General features: G+C 36.7%; 1 protein-coding gene across 22 annotated transcripts in view; it reads left to right on the top strand.

The window, feature by feature from the left end:
• Window positions 1-25644, top strand: part of CSPP1 (centrosome and spindle pole associated protein 1) — a 133206-nt gene that overhangs the window by 51775 nt on the left and 55787 nt on the right. For 19 of the 22 annotated variants that reach the window (XM_055349457.2, XM_031014016.3, XM_031014017.3 and 16 more), the window contains 5 exons: window positions 1820-2028; window positions 4153-4274; window positions 4648-4726; window positions 17814-17943; window positions 23293-23440. In XM_055349457.2, the coding sequence (XP_055205432.1) occupies window positions 1820-2028; window positions 4153-4274; window positions 4648-4726; window positions 17814-17943; window positions 23293-23440 (688 nt within the window). The remainder of the gene's footprint in view (window positions 1-1819; window positions 2029-4152; window positions 4275-4647; window positions 4727-17813; window positions 17944-23292; window positions 23441-25644) is intronic. The other 3 variants (XM_055349469.2, XM_055349471.2, XM_055349468.2) reach the window with 1 other exon arrangement.

The raw sequence follows: 25644 nt of genomic DNA, 5'->3' as shown, positions 1-25644 counted from the left end.
CTGTTATTTCCTTGAGGTAATTTTTCCTTTTTCATTTGTGTGTCATTTTTTTAAAGTTTAAATTAGTTCTCTCTGCTTTATTCACATGTACTATTCCATGGGAAAGTTATCTTGGTTAAATTTACAATTGATGTTAATATTTTTCTTGAATACATCTTGATCACTTACTTTTCTTATATTGGAGTGATTTCTGAGAAAACTGACGACTTTATTTTTAAAGCGTTTTAGTAATTGTTACTTATTGTAACATTAGAGAGATAATCTTATTTTTACTTTAATTTTGCAATTCTCATCATTAAGTGGAATGAATTACTCACATCATTGCAGTTAAGTAAGGAGGAGGTAATTTATTGTTTTTACCACAATTTATTTTTTCTGTAGTTGGTTATGTAATTATTTCTAATACAAGTCTTGTTTCATCTTTGAATGATGATTAAGACCTTTAATTTCATTAAAAAGCTCATTCTTAAAAAGGATGCAGCAACTTAAAATTATTTACCTGTAGGCAACTTTTGATTTGCTTTTACTTATGGTGAGAATATATCCTGTGGGTTATCTATTTGGAAAAGTTTCATATTGCACCAGCATCACTCGCAGTATGCTTCTAGGTTAACCTGATAAATTATTCTTGATAAGATAACCATGGTAGGAAAAAAAGAAGATAAATTTCAAAGCTAAATATATTTTCTTTTATCAATCAAAAGTTTCCTTTTAAAAGGTGAGCTTTTTAATGTAATATGTTGGCATGTTAAATTTTGTATTTATGGTTACACTAGTGTGTGACAGACCTTATTTATCTTTGAATTGAAGCTCCTATACAGTGTCAAGTTGATTTATGAGAATAAATAAGTGATTAGAGGCAACAGTTAGGCCTTTACTTTTGGGTTTACTTTTGATGTGCAAATCTTAGAAAAGGGCACATAAGTGATGTTCTAAAGTAGAAACTAGCAAAGTGTGGCCTGTGACCAAATTTGTTTGCTGCCTGTTTTCATAAAAAAAAGTTTTATTGCAGCACAGCCTTGTTCATTCCTTCACATACTGTTTGTGGCTGCTTTAGCACCATAGCTGAGTCTGCTCATTATGAAGAGACTATGTAGTCTTGCAAATCTTAATCTATTTACTGTCTAGCCCTTTACAGAAAGCATTTGCTGACCCTGTTTTACAGAATGCTATGATAACAGAAATGGCAATTAGAGAAGTAGCACAGTGTCCTAGTACATAAAAAGAATACTACAGGTATATTTAAAATTAATATCTGACTCTAGTCTTTGCTTAATTATTTACTGATAGTGAGACCTTAGGTGATATATTACTTCTCAGAGAGCCTCAATTACCCATTTATAAAATAAGCATTAGATATTCAGAGTCTGGCTGGGCACAGAAGCTCACACCTGTAATTCCAGCACTCTGGGAGGCCAAGGCGGGCGAATCACTTGAGGCCAGGAGTTCGAGACCAGCCTTGCCAATGTGGTGAAACCCCCTTCTCTACAAAAATTAGCTGTGCGTGGTGGCAGGTGCCTGTAACCCCAGCTACTGTGAGGCTGAGGCAGGAGAATTGCTTGAATTCGGGAAGTGGAAGTTGCTGTGACCTGAGATCGTGCCACTGCATTCCAGCCTGGGCGACACAGTGAGACTCTGCCTCAAAAATAAATAAATAAATAAATCAGATAGATAGATATTCAGAGTCTTTTATAGCTGTAAAATTCTGTTATTCTGTGACTGTCTTAAGTGCCTGCTGGGATAGGAGGTCTTTTGAGGTCCCTTCCACCTTTAAACTTATGATTATATGTAATAAACAGATTTTTTTTCTTTATTTTAGCCTGATAGACTAAAGCAGTTTAGTGTGGCACCAAGACACTTTGAAGAGATGATACCACCTGAAAGACCCAAAATAGCTTTCCAGACACCTCTCCCTCCTTTATCTGCCCCATCTGTCCCACCCATCCCATCAGTTCATCCTGTTCCTTCTCAAAATGAAGATTTGCGCAGTGGACTCAGCAGCGCCCTTGGTGAAATGGTGTCTCCCAGGTGCTTGTTTAAATGTTTTGTGTTTGGGAATTAGGTAACATATTGCTATATTTTATGTTTAGAAGGATATGCTGAAGCGGATGACGTTATTCTTCAGAGATTTTGTACAGTTAACAGTTTTGTGAAATAAGTTCTCTTGAAATTTGTTTTTTTCTCTGCTATTATAAAAAAAGGCAAATTCTTAAAACATTTTATTGTTTAAAGATGATTTTGTATCTTTAGAATGAATTACTAAGTACATTTTAGTATTTATTTAGTTTTGGGTTGTATTTTGGGATGTCTGTTTTTGATATCTTTTAACATATAAAAGTTGTACATTATTTTCAATTTTGTTGTTTCCACTTGGCAAACATTGAATTCTTCAATTTGTGCAGAAAAAGTTTCTAATGTGGCTCTTTTACACATATAATTTTATTTTAGCTTCTGTTTCCTTCAGCTCATTCTCTGTGATTACTTATGGGCTGTGTAACTCAAATACCTGAAATAAAAAGTGTTGAGATTATAAAACCTGTAATTTAAGTATGGGGGTAAAGATTTGATTTCTGTAGGTGAAAGGCATCACACTATAACAGAATATACATAAAGAAAATCCTGTTGTTAACACTGATATTTTCTGGGCTATACTTTCCTCTTTGTAGGGCCTGGGCTTATTTTTTGTTCACTGTTAGTGTATTAATTATAAAATATATTTAAATTTAGAGGTGTTTTTCTTAACTTTTTTGAACATTGATATTTTCTGGACTATATTATTGCAGTAGAAGTTGGTCTTTTAGTTACTAACCAACTGTGGAAGTGTGTTTACTATACTTATTGGGGCTTTGTGTTTTTTATCTGATGGCTTCCTGACTCAGGAATAGGAGGCGTTGGAATTAACAGAGCATTTTATGGTGGTCTCAGCATTGAATTAGGGTTTGAAATGGTTGGCTTTCCTATCTGAATTTTGGGCAAACCACACCTTTGTTGAACTTCAATTTTCTCATTTGTAAAAGTGGAGTAGTATTTTTTTTCATGTTTACAATTATAGGGTTGTGAGGATTAGCTTGTATAAATCTCTATAAAATTCGATTTAATGATGACAGTTCCCTTTCATAACAGTTATTTGACATTTTTGTTGATGTATCTTTGTTGTGAGGATGGTATAAGGTTTAGACACATTGAGTGGCTAGTAAATGTGAAAGATATTCCCTACTGAAGAGAACTTCCGTGCCTTCTTAGTTCTTTGGAATTATTTTGAAGTATATGACAAGGGAGAACCTGTTAAGATACATACAACAGTGAGAACATTCTAGAATGCCGCCATCTCTTTCTATTCATTTAAAGGAATTTGCCTTTGCCATTTTTACTACTGAAAAATATTGCATTGGTAGCAATACAGAGATATTTCCTAATCAGTAATGAAGTGCTAATGTAGAGGTTTTTAGAAGTTTTAAATTTATGAAATACTAAAGATTGTGTCAATACTTTACTGTTGGTATTTAAGTTGCTTTTATTTTACTATTAAGAAATACACTCGTTTCCTCAGTCAGACTGAACCATTTGTACTCACACTGTTTTGTAGCTCGTTGCCTTCTCTTTCTGGATTGTCCTTCCTCTAACACACACAAGCTCACTCCAGTAGCATGGCTTAAGCGTTGCCTCTTCTGGAAAGCCTTACATGTGCTTTCTTTCTCTCCCTCATGTGATTTAAATGTCCCTGCTCCTGTACCTATAGCAATCTGCATTTTTTGGGCTATATTACTATTTAATTTAATTTGCTTGTACTATTATTAATTATTTAATTTGCTTGTACTTGACTGTAGTTGTTTATTTTCATGTTACTCCTGAGGGACAGGGACCATGTCTGTCTTTATTTGATACTGGCACATAGTGCCTATTGGATATTAATTGATTGAATATTAACCCAGGTTTTTATCTTACATAAATGTACCTGAAATTGTGAAATCTTATATAATAGTATTTGCTTTTTAAGTCATAATTTTTGATGAATGATTGGAGCAAGATGGTGACTTTTTCTAAAGTAGTGATAGGATTTTCAGTACTGTTTTTGCAAAAGAGTAATATCTTGATTTTTTAAAAAATTGCAATGAAATATGAGAGGAATTTTTCATTTTTCTTTTCATACAGGATTGCACCTCTGCCTCCACCTCCCCTACTACCACCTTTGGCTACTAACTATCGAACTCCTTATGATGATGCATACTATTTTTATGGGGCCAGGAATACTTTCGATCCCAGTCTTGCTTATTGTAAGTTATCTATAGGGTAAGCATTTTCTCCCCGCTTGGCTCAATAAGGAAAATTGTTTTTTTGTGTAAACAAAAAATATCTAAATGAGAAAAGCACAACTTTGCTTAATTCAGATGTTATATATTGATTTAATAAATGCCCTATTTTAAAGCCCAGTTATATTTTATAGTTATTTCCTTTTCATCTTGGTTTAAGAAATAACGATTGTGTTTTCTTATGTTGTTCTTTGCTAACTTCTAGCCCAGAAGGAAATATTGATGGTTTTCTCTATGTAACATTTTGATTATGCACCTTTTTCTGGAGGAATAAGTAAAATATTATTAAATGATTATTCTAAATAAACTTTTTTTGTTTTTTTGTTTTTTCTTTAAGATGGTTCAGGAATGATGGGCGTACAGCCTGCAGCTTATGTTAGTGCTCCTGTCACCCACCAACTAGCACAACCTGTTGTGTAAGTTATTAGTTAAAAGAATAACTTTTTCCCCACTTTTATTTTGTTAAGATACACATAACCTAAAAGCCACCATCCTAACATTTTAAAGTATACTATTTAGTGGTATTTAATATTTTCATAATGTGCAACCATCACCACAATCCATCTTCAGAACTCTTTTCATCTTGTAAACTGAAACTCTATACCCATTAAATAATAATGGTGTACCTCCTCATTCCCCTACCTCCGTTCTCTGGCAACTACCATTCTGTGTCTCTGATTTTGACTACTCCATGTACCTCATATAAATAGAATCATACAATGTTTATCTTTTTGTGACTGGCTTATTTCACTTTGCATAATGTCCTCAAGGTTCATCCGTCTTTTAGCATATTTCAGAGTTTCTTTCCTTTTTAAGGCTGAATTATAATCCATTGTAATTGTATACAACATTTTGCTTATCTAAAATCTATCCATTTATCCATTAGTGGACACTTTGGATTGCTTCCACATTTTGGCTATTTGTGAATAATGCTGCTGTGAACATGAGTTTACAAATATCTCTTTGAAATCTTGTTTTTAATTTTTTTGGGTCTGTACCCAGAGCTGGAATTGCTGGGTCATATGGTAATTCTATGTTTAATTTTTTGAAGAACTGCCATACTGTTTTCCACAACTGCTATACTTTTTAATATTCTCACCAGTAGGGCACAAGGGTTCCAATTTCTCCACGTCTTTGCCAATACTTATTTTCTTTTTCTTTTTTTATAGTAACCATTCTAATGAGTGTAAGATGGTATTTCATTGTAGTTTTAATTTGCATTTCCCTAATTATTAGTGAGGTTGAGCATCTTTTCCTATGCTTCTTGACCATTTGTATATCATCTTTGGAGAAATGTCTTTCCAAGTACTTTGCCCATTTTTGAATTAGGTTGTTTGTTTTTTGTTGTTGAGTTTTCAGAGTCCTCCATATATCCTGGTTATTAATTCTGTATCAGGTATTTGATTTGGAAATATTTGCTCCCATTCTGTCTTGATATTGCCTTTTGATGCACAAAATTCTTAAATTTTCATAAAGTCCAATTTGTCTATTTTTATTATTGTTGCCTGTGCCTTTGGTGTCATGTCTGAGAAATCATTGCCAAATCCAACATCCTGAAGCTTTTGCCCTATATTTTCTTGTGAGAGTTTTATAATTTAGGTCTTATGTTGAGCTGTTTGAGTCATTTTGAGTTAATTTTTTTTTATGGTATTGCATAAGGGTTTGTCTTAGTTATTTTGTATGTGGATATTCAGTTTTCTTAGCACCATTTGTTGGAAAGACTATCCTTTCTGCATTGAGAGATATTGGCATTCTTGTTGAAAATCATTTGACCAAATATACGAGGGTTTATTTTTGGGCTGTTTATCCTTTTCCCTTGGTGTGTATGTCTTCCTTTATCCCAGTACCTTAGTGTTTTGATTACTGTTGCTTTGAATGTTTTGAAATCAGAAAATGTGAGTGCTCCAGCTTTGTTCTTTTTCAAAATTGTTTTGGCTATTTTGGATCCCTGGAGATTCCATATGAATTATGGGATGAGTTTTTCTATTTCTGCAAAAAAGTCATTGTGATTTTGGTAGTGAGTAGTGAGTGTATTGAATCTTTGGGTAGTTTTGACATTTTAACAGTGTCATGTCTTCTGATCCATGAACATAAGATATATGTCCATTTATTTATGTCTTTTAAAATTTCTTTCAGCAATATTTCATAGTTTTCATTGTATAGGTATAGGTCTTTCACTTCTTTAGTTAATTCTTAAGTATTTTATTCTTTTGGATGCTTTCATAAATGGAATTCCTTCCATAATTTTCTTTTCAAATTGTTCATTGTTAGTGTATAGAAATGCAGCTGATTTTTGGGTGTTGATTTGTATCCTGTTACTTTACTGAATTCATTTATTTTAATAGTTTTGTTGTAGAATCTAGGATTTTCTGCAAATAAGATAACATCTGTGAGCAGAGATAATTTTACTTTTTCTTTCTGATTTGAATACTTTTTATTTATTTTTCTTTCTTTCTTTTTTTTTTTGAGACTGAGTCTCACCCTGTCACCCAGGCTGGAGTACAATGTTGTGAACTTGGCTCACTGCAACCTCCGCCTCCTGGGTTCAAGTGATTCTTCTGGCTCAGCCTCCTGAGAAACTGGGATTAAAGGCGTGCACCACTATGCCCGGCTAAGTTTTTGTATCTTTAGTAGAGACAGGGTTTCACCATGTTGGCCAGGCTGGTCTCGAACTCCTGACCTTGTGATCTGCCTGCCTCAGCCTCCCAAAGTCCTGGGATTACAGGTGTGAGCCACTGCGCCTGGCCCCTTATTTTTCTTTCTTAATTACTTTCTTAATTACCCTGATTAGAGCTTCCAGTACTATGTTTAATAGAAATGGCTAAAGCGGGCATCCCTGCCTTGTTCCTGATCTTAGAGGAAAAGCTTTCAGTCTTTCACTGTTGTGTATGATGTTTGCTGTAGGTTTTTCATATATATAGATAGCTTTTATTATGTTGAGGTAATTTCATTCTATTCCTAGTTTGTTGAGTTTTAACGATGCAAGTGTTAAATTTTGTTAAATGCTTTTTCTGTATTGTGATGATCATGTTTTTTTCCCCCTTTATTCTTTTAATGTGGTATATTGATTGATTTTTTTATGTTTAACCATAACCATCCTTGTTTTCCAGGAATAAATTCCACTTAATCATGGTGTATAATCATTTTAATATGCTGCTGGATATGGTTTGCTAGTATTTTGTTAAGGAGTTTTGCATCAGTGTTCATATGTGATCTTGTAGTTTCCTTATACTGTCTAGCTTTGGTATAAACATAATGTTGGGCTTATAGAAGGAATTAGGAAGTGTTCCCTCCTCTTGAACTTTTTGAAAAAGTTTGAGGATTTATATTAGTTCTTCATTAAATGTTTGATAGAATTCACCAGTGAAACCATAAGGTACAGGGCTTTTCTTTGTTGGGTGATTATTGATTAGAGATTCAGTCTCTTTAGTAACTAGTTATATAGGTCTATTCAGATTTTCTTTTTCTTCATGATTTAGTCTTGATAGGTTTTTATTTCTAGGAATTTGTCCATCTCATCTAGGTTATCCGATTTGTTGGCATATAATTGTTGATAATATTCCCTTACAGTCCTTTCTTATTTTTAAAAGATTAATAGTGATGCCCATTTGTGAATTTCTGATTATATTTTATTATTTATTTATTTATTTATTTTTCTGACCTCATTCTTCCCATCACAGAATTCCTGATTTTAATAGAAGATTCAGAGCCTTCTTGTTGGTCAGTGTAGCTAAGCATTTGTCAATCTTGTTGATCTTTTCAAATAACAAACTATTGGTTTGGTTGATTTTTTTTTTCTGTCGTTATTCTAGTTTCCATTTCATTGATTTCTGCTGTAATCTTTTAAATTTCCTCCCTTCTGCTTACTTTGGGTTCCGTTTGCTCTCATTTTTCTGGTTTCTAGAGATGAAAATCTAGATTATTGATTTGGTATCTTTCCCTTTGTTTGGTATGTATACTTACAACTATAAGCTTTCCTCTTAGTACTGTTTTAGCTACATCCCTTAAGTTTTGGTATGTTGTCTTTTCACTTTCATTGCTCTCAAAATATTTTCCATTTTTTTAAAATTTCTTCATCAACCTGTTGGTTATTTTGAAATGTGTTGTTTACTTTCCACATAATTGTGAATTTCCCAAATATCCTTCTGTTACTCATGTCTAATATAATTACATTGCAGTTGGAGAACAAACTTTGTATGATTTCAGTCAGTCCTTTTTAATTTATTGAGGCTTATTTTAAGACCTAACATGGTCTGTCCTGGAGAATGTTCCACATGCATTTGAGAAGCATGTGTATTGTCCTGTTGGTGAGTGTATTATTCTATAAGTGTCTCTTAGATCTAGTTGGCTTATAGTGTTATTTCTTTTATTTCCTTGATCTTCTGTGTAGTTGTTCTATTATTAGAAGTGAAGTATTTAATCTCCAACTGTTACTTTGTGTGTGTGTGTTCTGATATACAGTCTTGCTCTGTCACCCAAGCTGGAATACAGTTGTGAGACCATAGTTTGCTGTAGCCTCAACCTCCTGGGCTCAAGCAGTCCTCCTACCCCAGCCTCCTGAGCAGCTAGGACTACAGCCGTGTGCCACTGCACCTGACTGATTTGTTAATTTTTTATGGAAACAGGGTCTCCCTGTGTTGCCCAGTGTGATCTTGAACTCCTGGCCTCAAGTGATCCTCTTGCCTCAGCCTCCCAAAGTACGAGGAATATAGCCATGAGCCACCACACCCGGACTCCAACTATTATTCTTGACTTGTGTATTATTCTCTTCAATTCTGTCAGTTTTTGTTTCGTTTCTTAGGTCTCTCTTTATATGCATATGTTTATAATTGTGTCTTACTGAAGATTTGACCCTTTTATTAGTGTCAGAGATTCTTCTGTGTCTCTGCTAACAGTTTTTGTCATAAAGTGCTTTTAGTTCTAATATAAATGTTGCTGTTATGGTTCTCTTTTAGTACTGTTTGCATGGTGTATGATTTTTCGTATTTACTCTCAATTTATTTGTCTTTGAATCTAAAAGATGTCTCTATGTAGACAGAATGCAGTTACTTCCTGGTTTTTATGTTTGCCATTTTGCAATTTTTTTCTATATGTCTTATGTCTTTTTATTCCTCTAATTCTCCTTTATTACCTTCTTTTTCTTCTTCTTCTTTTTTTTTTTAAGAGATATAGGGTCTCATTCTCTTTCCCAGGCTGGAGTGCAGTGGTGTGATCACAGAGCTCACTGCAGCCTCAAACTCCTGGGCTCAAGCAATCCTTCCACTCCAGTCTCCCAAGGAGCTGGAACTACAGGCACATGCCACCATGCCTGGCTAAATATTTGTGTTTTTTGTAGAGATAGGGTTTTGCCATGTTTCCCAGGCTGGTCTCAAACTTCTGGCTCAAGTGATCCCAGCCCCACAAGTGCTGGGATTACGGGCATGAGCCACCGCGGCCAGGCTCTTTTTTTTTTTTTTTAAACGCAGTCTCGCTGTCGCCCAGGCTGGAGTGCAGTGGTGCGATCTCGGCTCACTGCAAGCCCCACCTTCCAGGTTCATGTCATTCTCCTGCCTCAGCCTCCCGAGTAGCTGGGACTACAGGCGCCCGCCACCACGCCTGGCTAATTTTTTGTATTTTTAGTAGAGACGAGGTTTCACCGTGTTAGCCAGGATGGTCTCGATCTCCTGACCTCATGATCCACCCGCCTTGGCCTCCCAAAGTGCTGGGATTACAGGCATGAGCCACCGCGCCCGGCCTATTAGTTTCTTTTATGTTAAATATTTAATAGCATTCAATTTTGATTTTTTTGTTGCCTTTTGCATAATTTTGAGTTTTTTTGTGGTTTCCCTACAGATTAAAATTGATATCTTAATTTAAAATAAATGAGTTTAGATTAAGTGCAACTTAATTTCAATGGTACACAAACCTTTTCTCTAATATAAGGTCATTCCTTTTCCTCTACTTGATGCTATTATTGTCATACAAATCACACTATTATACATTTAAGTCTCTCAACACAGTTTTATAATTATTGCCTTATGCAATTGTCTTTTATTTATTTATAAATTTATTTTTTGAGACAGGGTTTTACTCTGTTGCACAGGTTGGAGTGCAGTGGCATGATCATGGCTCACTGCAACCTTGAATTCCTGGGCTCAAACAATCTTCCCGCCTTAGCCTCCTGAGTAGCTGGGACTACAGGTGCATACCACCAACGCTCAGCTAATTAAAAAAAAATTTTTTTTTTGTTTTGTTTTGGAGATAGGATCTCGCTCTGTCACCCAGGCTGGAGTGCAGTGGTATGATCATAGCTCACTGCAGTGTCAAACTCCTGGATTTAAGGGATCCTCCCACCTCAGGCTCCCAAGTAGCTACTACTCCCACTATGCCTAGCTAATTTTTTAATTTTTTTAATTTTTTGTAGAGACAGGCATCTCTCTATGTATCCGAGGCTGCTCATGAACTCCTGGCCTCAAACCACCTTGGTCTCCCAAAGTGCTGGGATTATAGATGTGAGCCATTGCGCCCATCCATAGTTGTCTTTTAAATCAAATAGAGAAGAATAAAGTTACAAACGTCTTTACATTTGTAATATCTTTTATATTTGCCCATGTAATTATCTTTACTGGCGCTCTTTATTTGTTTGTGCTTACTTCAGTTGCTGTGAAGTGTTCTTTCATTTCAAGCTGAAGGACTCCCTTCAGTGTTTCTTACAGAACAGGTCTCTTAGTGATGACTTCTCTGAATTGTATTTAATAATGTCTTAATTTAGCTTTCATTTTTGAAGGATAATTTTGATGGTATGGAATTGTATTGGTTGGCATTCTTTATCTTTTAACACAATATGGTATCCCCTAGCCTTTATGGTTTCTGATAAGCTGTTAATCTTACTGAGGATCCCTTGTATGTGATGAATGGTTATTCTCTTGCTTTCAGGATTTCTCTTTGTCTTTATCTTTCAGCTGTTTGGCTGTATAAGTGTGGATCCCTTTGAGTTTTTCTTACTTGGAGTTTGATGCGCTTATTAAATCTGTAGATGAATATTTTTCATCAAATTTGGGAAATTTTTGCCCATCATTTTTTCCAATATTCTTTGTGTCCCTTTCGCTGTGTCTTCTCTTCCTGAGACCCCCATTGGTACACATTATGGTGTTTCACAGGATCTCTGAAGCTTCGTTCATTTTTCTTCAGTCTTTTTCTTTCTGTTCTAGACTGGGTAATCTCAATTACCCAGTTCATTGATTGTTTCTTCTGCCTGCTCGAATGTGCTCTTGGCTCCCTTTTCTTTTCAGTTATATTTTTCAGCTCTATCATTTTTATTTGGTTCTTTTTAAAGTAATTTCTATCTCTTTGTTGTTAATTTTATTTGGTAAACATTGTTTTCACAATTTAATTCTTTTTTTGAGATGGAGTTTCACTCTTGTTGCCCAGGCTGGAGTGCAGTGGCCTGATCTCGGCTCACTACAACCTCTGCCTCCCAGGTTCAAGCGATTGTCCTGCCTCAGCCTCCCGAGTAGCTGGGATTACAGGCATGCGCCACCACGCCTGGTTAATTGTGTATTTTTGCTAGAGACGGGGTTTTGCTATGTTGGTCAGGCTGGTCTCCAACTCCTGACCTCAGGTGATCTGCCTGCCTCGGCCTCTCAAAGTGCTGGGATTACAGGCGTGAGCCACTGTGCCCAGCCACTTTATTTCTTTAGATATATATTTTTTAGTTCTTTCAACATATTTCTGATAACTGAATAAAAATCTTTGTTGATTAAATACAAGGCATGGGATTCCTCTGAAATTTTCTGTTGACTTCTTTTTTCCCCGTATGTGTGGCTTATAATTCTCTATTTCTTTGCGAGTGTCATAATTTCTTTTTTGAAAACTGAACATTTAGGAAACATAATGTGGCTACTGTGGAAATTAGATTCTCCTCCTCCTTGTGGTTTGTTGTTGTTGCTGTTTGTATTTTGTTGTTGTTGTTGCTGTTTTCTAAGTACCCTTTGTAAAGTCTGTATTCTTTGTCATATGTGGCCACTGAAGTCTCTGTTAGGATAGCTTAATAGTTCATGATTAGACTGAGATTTCTTTAAAAGCTTTGACCCAATAAACCTCCCAGCCTATGCCAACTGGTTCTGTGTGTGTGTGCTGGGGCATGCGTTCTGGCAATTTACATCTTTGTTTTAGCTTTCACATCCCACTTGCACAGGGTCTCAATGCCAGCCAGAAATGAGAGGTGTTCTCAGAGCTTCCTCGGGCATCCATATAATTGCACATGCATGTGGCTTTCTAAATTCTCAGGAATATGTTGGAGCTTTTCAAGACCCCATGGGCATGTTATTTCCCAGATTTTTCCTTTAATTTTATTGGTCAGCCTTTTGCTTGCCCTGGCTGATATCACTGTTTTAGATAGCTATGATGTTAAGTAATTACTGCTGATTGTTTTCTACAAAACCCCAGGATAGTGAGTTCTGAGTCTGGTAAAATATAGGCTCTGTGAATGGGGCTTTTCCTGGGAGCTGCCAGACAGGTCAAAAGTGAGATTTTTCTAGAGATTGGATTTTTGGGGAATTCCAGACCTATTCTACCTGTCCAGTGGATACTAGATTACTGGTTTTCACAGCAACTGTCCTTGGGCAGCGTTTGGATTTTAAGTTTATGATAGAGCTAAGGAGAAATTGAAAGGTCAAGGGCAAGTTCAAATGCCACAAAGTTTACTTTTCTTACTGAAAATCAACCTTAACAAAAAAACAAAAACTCTCCTGGGATTGTTCCAAGCCTTCCATGAATTTCCAAATTACTTAGCTCAAGCTGCTATAACAAAATATTATAGACTGGGTGGCTTAAACAACAGACATTTTTTCTTGGTTTTGGAGACATAGAAGTCCAGGATAAAGGTGTCAGCAGATTTGGTTCCTGTTGAGGGCCCTTTTCCTGGCTTTGTCATTGTATCCTCACATGGTAGAGAGAGCAAGGTCTCTGGTCTTTCCCCCACTCCATTTCACGCCTCCCCATTTTTTCTTAAGTACATTTAATCTCATCACGAGGACTGTACCCTCCTGATCTCATCTAAACCTAATTACCTCTCATAGTCCCCAGCTCCAAATACCATCAGAATAGTACGCAGGGCTTTGATGTAAGAACACAATTCAGTACATGGCACCAGAATTATTAAAAACTTGGTTTTGACAATTTTGACTCGTGTTCTCATTGCTTTAATGAATGGAGTAGCAGGTTTTCTTAAAGTTCTTATTCTGCCATTCTAGAAGTGCTTTCTATAAATCAGCTTTAGAACATTTTCATCCCTCCAATAAGATCCTTCATGCCCATTTATAGTTAATCCTAATTCCCATCCTCAGTATAGTTGTTTTTAAGTTCTTCTCTGTTAAATTTTTCTGAAGGCCACATTAAAAAGTGTAAACTTGTTATAAAAGTTAGATAACTGAGTGACCAGCTGAATTATCTTACAAACCAATGACTTTCAAATATTTGTTTGTTTCCAAGCATTTTAGCATGAGAGGTGGAAGGAACCTGTGACTCTGTTAACTATTTTGATGTACACACAATCTGTCTTCTTTCCATTGACTTTATTAATTTGGCATGCTTTAATCTTTGTATCATTTGAGAGGATGGTAAAGATTTTGATTAGCTTTAGTCTTTCATAAGGATGGGTGTGTTATTATATTTCTAGGGTAACCACTAAAAGTATAGTAACAAAAGGTACCACTTACTACAGTAATAGAGGAAAATATTCAAAAAAGAAGAACCAAAATAGAATTGGGAAATTGTTTTATTAACTGTCTGATCTTTTTCAGCTTTGGTGATGGAATAAGTTAAGAATTTGTTGGCCGGGTGCAGTGGCTCACTCTTGTAATCCAGCACTTTGGGAGGCCGAGGCGGGTGAATCACCTGAGGTCAGGAGTTCAAGATCAGCCTGGTCAACATGGTGAAACCCCATCTCTACTAAAAATACAAAAATTAGCTGGGCGTGGTGGCACATGCCTGTAGTTCTAGCTGCTCGGGAGGCTGAGACAGGAGAATCACTTGAACCTGAAAGGCGGAGGTTGCAGTGAGCCAAGATCACGCCACTGAACTCCAGCTTGGGCGACTAGAGCGAGACTCCAGCTCAAAAAAAAAAAAAAAAAAAAAAAAGCTTCTTGGCCGGGTTCAGTCTTAAACAGGCTAATACAGAGTGTGGAATGAAGGAATACTCTCCGGTTACTATTATGAGACTTTCATAATCTTGATACTTAAACCTAATAAGACCAGTATGAAATGGAAAATTACAAGCTAGTTACACTCATTAGCACAGACACAAGGATCCTAAAACTGAACCTCAAAGTATAGAGAAAGGATTATTGATCTTGAATTAGAATTACTCTCGAGTATAGGATGATTAAATTTAGTAGAGTATATCAGTTAAGAGCATGGACTTTGTAGCCTGATTGCCTTGGTTTGAATCCTGCTTTTACCATTCATTAGCTTGAGGTGTATTTCTTACTTCTATTCGTTGTCCGTTAATTGGGGTAATAATGGTATCACCTCACAGGGTTTTTCTGATGATTGAATGGTTAAAATATGTAAAGTGTTTAGGATAGTGTCTGAATACTGGAGCCTATTGGTGTTAGATATAATCAATATGATTATAAAATAAACTACTATACCATGTTAACAGAATAAAGAAGAAAGCTATATGATATCCCAATAGACAAAGGAAAAGCATTAAAATAATTGCATTAGTGATTAAAAATGTAATAAAATAGGTTAGAAGGGAGCCTATAAACATGAAAAACTTACATCATGTATTTTATTTAATGATGATAGATTTAAAATATTCCTTTTGAGATTCTATCATTGCTTCCTTTCACAGGGCTTAATTTCAGCAAGGCCAAAAATAAGAGAAAGAAAGGAAGGAAGGTACAAGGATTAGAAAGGAAGAGAGAAAACTGATGTTATTTGCAAAATAATATATGGTTAAAATATTGGAATTAATATGAAAGTTTTCACAGAATTACTGATTACAAAATCAATATATAAAAAGCAGTTGCAGGAAATGGCAGTTCCTTAAAAAGAATATGATACTGCAATTCCATTCCTAGGCATGTAATCAAAAGAAATAAAAATACATGTAGACGCAAAGACTTGGATGTGAATGTTTATAGCTGCATTATTGATAATAGTCAAAAAGTGGAAACAATTCAAGTGTCCATCAGTGAGTGAATGGATAAACAAAATGTGTTATATTCATGCAATGAAGTACTATTCAGCAATAAAAAGTAATGAACTACTGATATGATATAATATGGATGAACCTTATAAATGTTATGCTAAATGAATCTATACATATTATATTGGTCCCATTTATATAAAATGTCCAGGAAGTGCAAATCTATAGAGACAGCAGGCTACTTACTTAATAATTACCTGGGGCTGAGGGTTGAGTAGGGATTGATTGCATATGGCTATGAAGGATATTTTTGGGTTATAAAAATGTTCTAAAACTGGTTATGGTGATGATCGCACAACTCTATAAATTTACTAAAAATCATTTAATTGTATACAGTTGACACTCGATAACACAGGTTTAAACTGTATGAGTCCACCTACATGTGGATTTTTTTCAGCCAACTTCAATAGAAAGTACAATATTTGTGGGATGTGAAACCCATGTATGTGGAGGGCCTACTTATGTGGGAGTTCCATGGGGCTCACTTTGGGACTTGAGTATACTCTGATTTTGGTATAGGCAGAGAGTCCTGGAAACAATCCCTCACATATACCACGGGATGACTATACTTAATACCCCAATCATTTCCTCCCTTTCATCCTGATCTGACTACATAAATCCTTAAACCCCCTTTTTGGGGGAGTCAGGGAAGAGTTGATAGATAAAGGTTAAGAATTTGGGTCTGTGAGTATGTGGGCAATATAGATGGGAGGGATCATGAGTGAAATAGATATTGAGAGAACCTGTCCACCATATGATTTATAAACAGTGTATTTTGAGAGAATGAGTTTATTCACATAGACCCTCTCAACCTTCTTTATTCATTTACACAAAGAGCCCCCTTGCTCTGAAAAAATATAGTCAGTTAGGAACTATTTGATCTAGTTTACCTCATCTTCCCTTTTAGCCACTCATAATCCAATGTGACAGTATACACAAACATACTTGTTTATCCTAATAAAAGATTGTAAATAAGTTAGAAAAGGTAAATACACAATGGAACTCATTTTTTAAAGCAGTGATATTTTTGGAGAAGAGAAAGCTTTTTTAAAATTATAAAATCAGGCTGGGCGCAGTGGCTCATGCTTATAATCCCAGCACTTTGGGAGGCCGAGGTGGGTGGATCACTTGAGGCCAGGAGTTAGAGACCAGCCTGGCCAACATGGTGAAACCCCATCTCTACTAAAAATACGAAAATTAGCCGGGCGTGGTGGCAGGTGCTTGTAGTACCAGTTACTCGGGAGGCTGAGGCAGGAGAATCGCTTAAACCCAGGAGGCGGATGTTGCAGTGAGCGGAGATGGCACCATCGCACTTCAGCCTGGGCGACAAGAGTGAAACTCCGTCTCAAAACAAAAGAAAACAAAAAATTATAAAATCAGTATTTGAATTTATCTTTTATAATTTAGATTTCTAAAATGTTTTACTGTCTTCAAAGTCAGTATATTCCTGTACTTAAACATGTGTTATGTTGGCTGGGTGCAGTGACTCACGCCTGTAATCCCAGCACTTTGGGAGGCTAAGGCAGGAAGATCACTTGAGCTTAGAAGTTCAAGACCAGCCTGGGCAACATAGAAAGACTTCGTCTCTAAAAAAAGTGAGCCATGCATGGTGATGTGCACCTATACCCCCAGCTACTTGAAAGGCTGAGGTGGAAGGATCGCTTGATTCCAGGAGATCAAGGCTGCAGTCAGCTATGATGGCGCCACTGCACTCCAGCCTGGGTGACGAAGTAGGACCCTGCCCCAAAAAAAACCAAAAAAACAGCACTTTATTGCTTGTGATTTATGTAACAACAATATGTTTAACATTTTTTCTTTTATGTTTTCTTGTGAATTTTTCAAAAATATTAATTTTATTTGAGACAGTCAGACTTTTTCCTGTAATTACATTGTTTTATTCTTGAAATAGCTAAGAAGTAATTTTATTAGTAAATCATTTAAAAATAAATCATTAGTTATTGTGTTACTTGAGGGACTTTGGCTGTGTTATTATTTCTGTTTGTTCAGGAAGCCGCCTAAGTCATATGTGTACTGTTCAATGAATTACCACAGACTTTTTTCACTCCTGTGTAACTATTACCTAGGTTAAGAAATAGATGCAGTGAATTTGAAAGTTGCAAGGATTGTCAAAGCAAAGGCAGGGAGGAGCTAAGGAAGGGGTCACTTAAGGATTCCTCTTTGGTCTATAGAGAAATATCCTTCTGTATTTTTAAATGTATTTATATGCCATGCTATTTCAAAAAACTGTTGTATTTTCTTCTTGCTTTGTCGTCGATGGATTTAAATTATTTATTGTGTATTTGATGTAGGAATACGGTTGGACAGAATGAACTGAAGATTACAAGTGATCAAGTGATAAATTCAGGATTGATTTTTGAAGATAAACCGAAACCTTCCAAACAGTCACTTCAGTCTTACCAAGAAGCTTTGCAGCAGCAGGTATTGATTCATTTACTCATTTACTGTTGAACCTCTTAAGTGTAAGCATGGTGGTCCCTTAGAGCTCAGAGTGTGGCAGGGGAGGGGGAAAAAAACAGTTAATTATAATTCAAAATGCTGAGTTTTGAAGTGGATACAGTAAAACGCTGTTGGAAGTGTAAGATAGGGAAAATAATTGCCTGGGGCAGTTGGGAGAGCTTCACACAGTAGTTGATATTTAAGCTGCATGTTGTGCAATGACTAGGTAAAGTTGCTGGTGTATACAGAGAATGGAATTGGGGTGGAAGAAGGGGCTGGAGAGTTAGTTAGGTTGTTCTAGCAGATTGTGAAGGACTAGCTAATAAGGGGTTTTCAGTTTCATCTGGTTATGGGCAGCTGAAGGGAGGAAATTTTAGGCCAAGAAAAGTATGAAAGGATTGTTTGCTTTGAGGAGATTTATATTTTATGAAAATAATTGGTTGTGATTTGGACAATTGGGAAGAGATTGGCAGAGAAATTATTTAGTAGATAGTCCAGTAAGGAGGTGATGAGGCCCTGAACCAGATAGGGACGTTGGGGAAGACATCTAAGAGACAATTCTCAGGTTTCATTGACAGGACTCAGATATAGGGAATGAGAACAGAGGGTTTGAAGATGATTCCTAGGAGAATAATGAGGCTATAAACCAAAATGGGGAATACAGGTAGTAGTTCATGTTTACAGAGGAGGATAATGGGTTCTTTCGTAGTTTGTAATATTTGCAGAGAATTTAAGAGTAACTATCAAATGTATGGGGTTCTTTGTGGGAATTCCCTTACCCTCTGAGAGGACCCTGGGACTCTAACTTGGTTACTTTTCTGTAGAATTCCACTTGGATTTCTTTTAAAAGTACTTTTGTTTAACTTTTACATGGGCAACTTTCTTGAAAGATAGATTTTTAAAATTACAGAATTACCAACCTTTTTTGTATGTTAGGATTCTACAAATAAAAGACTGAATTTTAAATTCAGAATCTGTTTTTGCATGAGCATATTAAAAACACCACTGACAAAACTAGATTTTTCAACTCTAGAGGTCTATTTGATGTGTGTGATGACTTCTTTGGCTATGCTGGAGCAAAAGGTTGCTTAAATTTACTGTGCATATGGTTATGAGTTTAAAAGTGACTTTCCAAAATGTAGACACTTGTTTATTGCCTATCTGTATGTCTCTACAGAACAACCCTGCGCTTATACTTAGTGATGATAAGAATGCATTTGTTTTTTGTGCTTAATACAGCTTTACAGAAGTATTGCAAGTTTAGTTCCAGACCACTGCAATAAAGCAAATATCACAATGAAATGATTCACATGAATTTTTTGGTTTCCCAGTGCATGTAGAGTTATCTTTACACTATACTGTGGTCTATTAAGGTGCAACATGTCTTAAACAAGCTACGTAAACTTAATTTAAAAATACTGTATTGCTAAAAAAAATTTAGCAAATCATAATCCTTTTGCTGGTGGAAAGTCTTGCCTCAATGTTGATGGCTGCTGACTGATCAGGGTGGCAGTTGCTGAAGATTGGGTGGCTGTGGCAATTTCTTAAAATGAGACAACAGTGAAATTTGCTGCATCAATTGACTCCTCCATTCATGAGAGATTTCTCTGTAGGATACGATGCTGTTTGATACCATTTTATCCACAGTAGACCTTCTTTCAAAGTTTGGAGTCCTCTCAAAACCCTGCTGATGCTTTATCAACTTAGTTTATATAATGTTCTAAATCTTTGTTGTCATCTCAACAGTGTTCACAACATCTTCACCAAGAGTAGACTCCATCTCAAGAAACCACTTTCTTTGCTCATTCATAAGAAGCAACTCCTCATCCATTAAAATTTTATCATGAGATTGCAGCAGTTCTCTCAAGTCTTCCGTGCCTCACTTCTAATTCCAGTTCTCTTGCTATTTCTTCCACATCTGCAGTTTCTTCTACCACTGAAGTCTTGAATCCCTCAAAGTCATCCATGAATCATCCATTAGGGTCAACTTCTTTCAAACTTCTGATACTGTTGATATTTTGACTTCCTTCCATGACTCACAAATGTTCTTGATGGCATCTGGAATGGTAAACTCTCTCCAGAGGGCTTTCAGTTTAGATTTCCCAGATCCATCAGAGGAATTACTGTCTGTGGCAACTATAGCTTTATGAAACGTATTTCCTGAACAGTAAGAATTCAGTGTCAAAATTACTCCATGAGTTAATGGGCTACAGAATGGATATTGTATTAGCAAGCATGACAACAACATTAACCTTCTTGTATATCTAGCTCTTGACTGACCAGGTGCATTGTCAGTGAGCAGTAATATTTTGAAAGGAATCTCTTTTTTTTTAGTAGTAGGTCTCAACAGTGGACTTAAAATACTCAGTAAACCATTCTTGAAACAGTTGTGCAGCAATACAGGCTTTGTTGTTTCCTTTCTAGAGCACAGGTAGAGTAGATTTAGCATCATCTTTTTTTTTTTTTTTTTTTTTAAGATGGAGTCTCCCACTGTCACCCATGCTGGAGTGCAGTGGTGCGATCTTAGCTCACTGCAAGCTCCGCCTCCTGGGTTCATGCCATTCTCCTGCCTCAGCCTCCTGAATAGCTGGGACTATAGGCGCCTGCCACCATGCCCGGCTAATTTTTTTTTGTATTTTCAGTAGAGACGGGGTTTCACCATGTTAGCCAGGATGGTCTCGGTCTCCTGACCTCGTGATCCACCTGCCTCGGCCTCCCAGAGTGCTGGGATTACAGTTGTGAGCCACCGTGCCCGGCTGATTTAGCATCATTCTTAAGGGCCCTAAGGTTTTCAGAATGGTATATTAGCATTGGCTTCAACTTAAAGTCACCAGCTGCATTAGCTTCTAATGAGAGAGTCAGCCTGTCCTTTGAAGCTTGAAACCAGACATTGACTTCTCTTTACTAGCTATGAAAGTCTTCTTTTAATACAAGGCTGTTTTGTCTCCATTGAATATCTGTTGTTTAGTGGAACCACCTTCATCAGTTATCTGAGCTAGACTTTCTGGGTGACTTGTTGCAGCTTCTTCATCAGGATTTGCTGCCTCATGTTGTACTTTTTTATTTTTATTTTTATTTTGAGACAAAGTCGCACTCTGTCGCCCAGCCTAGGCTGGAGTACAGTGGCACGATCTCGGCTCACTGCAACCTCCACCTCAGCCTCCCGAGTAGCTGGGACTACAGGTGCCCACTACCACGCCCAGCTAATTTTTTTTTTTTTTTTTTTTTTGTATTTTTAGTAGAGGTGGGGTTTCGCCATGTTGGTCAGGGTGGTCTTGAACTCCTGATCTCAAGTGATCCGCCCACCTCGGCCTCCCAAAGTTTTGGGATTACAGGTGTGAGCCCAGCCCATGTTGTACTTTTATGTTATAGAGATGGCAGCTTTCCCTCAACTTCATGAACCAACCTCTGCTAACTTGCAAGTTTTCTTCTGCAGCTTCCTCACTTCTCTCAGCCTTCATAGAATTGAAGAAAGTTAGGGCCTTGCTCTGGTTTAGGCTTTGGCTTAAGGGAATGCTGGGCTGGTTTGATCTTCTATTTAGACCACTAAAACTTTCTCTATAACAGCAATAAGGCTGTTTCACTTTCTTATCATTCATATGTTTACTGGAGTAGCACTTTTAATTTTCTTCAAGAATTTTTCCTGTGCATTTACAACTGGGCAAAGTGTTTATTTAACATGAGAGGCCTAGCTTTCAGTCTATCTGTGCATTTGACAAGCCTTTCCCACTAAGCATAGTCATTTCTAGCTTTTGATTTAAAGTGAGAGATGTGACTCTTTCATTCACTCAAACACTTACATGCCATTGTAGGGTTATTATTTGGCCTAATTTCAGTATTCTATCAGGGAAAAGAGAGACCCAAAGAGAGGGAAAGAGACAGGGGAACGGCTGACTGGTAGAATAGTCAGAATACATATGACATTTATTCATTAAATTTGCCATCTTATGTGTGTGTGATTCATGGCGCCCCAAAACAATTATAATAGTAACACTAAAGATTAGCAATCACAGATCACCATAACAGATATAATAATAATTTAAAAAGTTTGAAATATTGTGAGAATTACCAAAATGTGACACAGAGACATGAAATTAGCCCATGCCATTGGAAAAATGGTACTGATAGACTTCCTCAATGCAGAGTTGCCACAAACCTTCAATTTGTAAAAAATGCAATATCTGTGGCCAGGCATGGTGGCTCACGCCTGTAATCCCAGCACTTTGGGAGGCCGAGGTGGGTGGATCAGAGGTCAGGAGATTGAGACCATCCTGGCTAATGCGGTGAAACCCCGTCTCTACTAAAAATACAAAAAATAACTGGGCGTGGTGGCGGGCTCCTGTAGTCCCAGCTACTCTGGAGGCTGGGGCAGGAGAATGGCGTGAACCCGGGAGGCGGAGCTTGCAGTGAGCCGAGATCACGCCACTGCACTCCAGCCTGGGTGACAGAGTGAGACTCCGTCTCAAAAAAAAAAAAAATGCAATGTCCGCAAAGCACAATAAAATTCAGCACAATAAAATGAGGTATGCCTGTATTTAAAGTTGCCAAGCATTCCCCAGAGAGAGTTGATCCTCCGACCTCTGAATTCTGGGAATAGAGTTTGCCTAGGGAAAGTAGGTCTGGTAAGGTTGAGGGTGGACTTTGTGGCTGGGCATTCCCCTTGAAAGGACAGATGAAAAAGGAACGTAGGGAGATCTGATGGTCCCGTGGAACTGGCAGGGTTAGAGAGGGAATGGCTCAGGTAGACACTAGGGGAGGGAAGGAGGAGTTGGTTGAGTCTGAAGTACCTTAGTGGCTAGAAAGTCATTTGTTGTATATAGAGGAACAGGGGCTATGTATTCTAGCCATTGAATTATTTTTATTTTTAATGTTATTATTTAAAGACAGTGTCTTGCATAATGTTGCCCAAGCTGAAGTGCAGTGGCATGATATTGGCTGACTACAAACTCCACCTCCTGGGTTCAAGCGATTCTTGTGCCTCAGACACCCAAGTAGCTGGGATTACAGATGTGCGCAACCACACCCAGCTAATTTTTGTATTTTTAGTAGAGATGGGGTTTTGCCATGTTGGCCAGGCTGGTCTTGAACTCTTGACCTTAAGTGATCTGCCCGCCTTGGCCTCCATAGGCATGAGCCACCACACCTGACCTAAAGTATTTTTACATATATTTGTGATTTTAACCTTTGTAGGGGGGTATACTGGGGAAAAAAAAAAAAAAGCAAATTTTTTTTTGCTTGTTTTCTAATACAAAAAATAACATCTGGTATTACTAACTTCTTGTATCAGAATACTTGTCAGCGTTTATTTTAAATATATCTTATGTTGTCAAGATTCGGGAAAGAGAAGAAAGAAGGAAGAAAGAACGTGAAGAAAAAGAAGAATATGAAGCTAAATTAGAAGCTGAAATGAGAACATATAATCCCTGGGGAAAAGTTGGAGGTGGTGCTCCTCTCAGGGATGCAAAAGGAAATCTGATAAGTACGTTATTTCTACTGACTTGTTTTTAAAATAAGCTAAATTATTTTTAACTTTTTAAAAGATTGGGGAGTAGAAAAAAGTAGGAATCATAGCCTCTATAGCAAGGCATGTATGTAACTTAATGCATATGAGGTATTTTAAGAATAAATATAATAACAGAGGCTAGAAAGCATTTCTTCTTCAGAATACTATCCATTTGTTTTTATTATAAATATTTCATCCTCTGATGTTGATAACCCAGCTGCAGAGAAAAGCTCATGTTAGTTGATAAGTTTTTACTGAAACTGGTACTTAGAATATTTTGTTTCCTCATAAAAATGATAAAACCCATATTACAATTTAAAAAAAATAAACTAGTAAGATGTCTTAGAAATAAAGGATGTAAAACAGTTTTGGGAGGGGATTTTGTGTTTATATATGCAATATACCTGCTCATTGCAAGAATTCCTTTGGGAAAAAGAAGACATGATCATAGAAACTTTCTAGCAAGTTTCATAATTTGTTGATTTATCTTTCAATTATGTACTCTCAAAAATGTTTGATCTAGTAATCACACAACAAATACTTCGAAAGACTGGCTTTATACAACTTGTTATATACAGTTGTCTGTTGGTAACCATGGGACATTGGTTCCATGATCTCCTGTGAATACCCAAATCCATGGATGCTCAAGTTCCTGATATAAAATTGGTAAAGTGTTTGCATATAACCTACACACATCTTCATGTATACTTTAAGTCATCTCTAGATTACTTGTAATACCTAATACAGTGAAAATGCTATGTAAATAGTTGTAATCTTGTATTAATTAGGGAATAATGACAAGAAAAAAAGACTTTTCACATGTTCAGTGCAGATGCAAGCATCCATTTTTTTTGTTTTTTTAATGTTTTTGAATTGTGGTTGATTGAATCCACAGATGTGGAACCCGCAGTCACAAAGGCCTGTTGTATATATTAGGATGGTCTTTGTTTAGCGTTTAGTTAAGCAGAATAAAAGTAGATCAAAGATACACATTTCATGTTCTTTAGGTGTTATATATTGTAGGAATAGATGAGTGATAGAATCGGAAGATTGGATGTTGAGTTAGAATTCTCATGTGTTGCAAAAATTTTCTCCCATTCTGTAGGTTGCCTGTTCACTCTGATGGTAGTTTCTTTTGCTGTGCAGAAGCTCTTTAGTTTAATTAGATCCCATTTGTCAATTTTGGCTTTTGTTGCCATTGCTTTTGGTGTTTTAGACATGAAGTCCTTGCCCATGCCTATGTCCTGAATGGTATTGCCTAGGTTTTCTTCTAGGGTTTTTATGGTTTTAGGTCTAACATTTAAGTCTCTAATCCATCTTGAATTAATTTTTGTATAAGGTGTAAGGAAGGGATCCAGTTTCAGCTTTCTACATATGGCTAGCCAGTTTTCCCAGCACCATTTATTAAATAGGGAATCCTTTCCCCATTTCTTATTTTTGTCGGGTTTGTCAAAGATCAGATAGTTGTAGATGTGTGGCATTACCAGAATCTACAATGAACTCAGACAAATTTACAAGAAAAAAACAACCCCATCAAAAAGTAGGCAAAGGATATGAACAGACACTTCTCAAGCGAAGACATTTATGCAACCAACAGACACATGGAAAAATGCTCATCATCAGTGGCCATCAGAGAAATGCAAATCAAAACCATAATGAGATACCATCTCACACCAGTTAGAATGGTGATCATTAAAAAGTCAGGAAACAACAGGTGCTGGAGAGGATGTGGAGAAATAGGAACACTTTTACACTGTTGGTGGGACTGTAAACTAGTTCAACCACTGTGGAAGTCAGTGTGGCGATTCCTCAGGGATCTAGAACTAGAAATACCATTTGACCCAGCCATCCCATTACTGGGTATATACCCAAAGGATTATAAAACATGCTGTTATAAAGACACATGCACATGTATGTTTATTGCAGCACTGTTCACAATAGCAAAGACTTGGAACCAAGCCAAATGTCCAACAATGATAGACTGGATTAAGAAAATGTGGCACATATACACCATGGAATACTATGCAGCCATAAAAAGGCTGAGTTCATGTCCTTTGCAGGGACATGGATGAAGCTGGAAACCATCATTCTCAGCAAACTATTGCAAGGACAAAAAACCAAACACCGCATGTTCTCACTCATAGGTGGGAATTGAAAAATGAGAACACATGGACACAGGA

This window comes from Gorilla gorilla, chromosome 7, assembly GCF_029281585.2.
Source record: "Gorilla gorilla gorilla isolate KB3781 chromosome 7, NHGRI_mGorGor1-v2.1_pri, whole genome shotgun sequence".
NCBI classification, from domain to species: domain Eukaryota; kingdom Metazoa; phylum Chordata; class Mammalia; order Primates; family Hominidae; genus Gorilla; species Gorilla gorilla.
The sequence above is the reverse complement of the archived record's forward strand: the minus strand, read 5'-3'. Positions and strand labels throughout refer to the sequence as shown.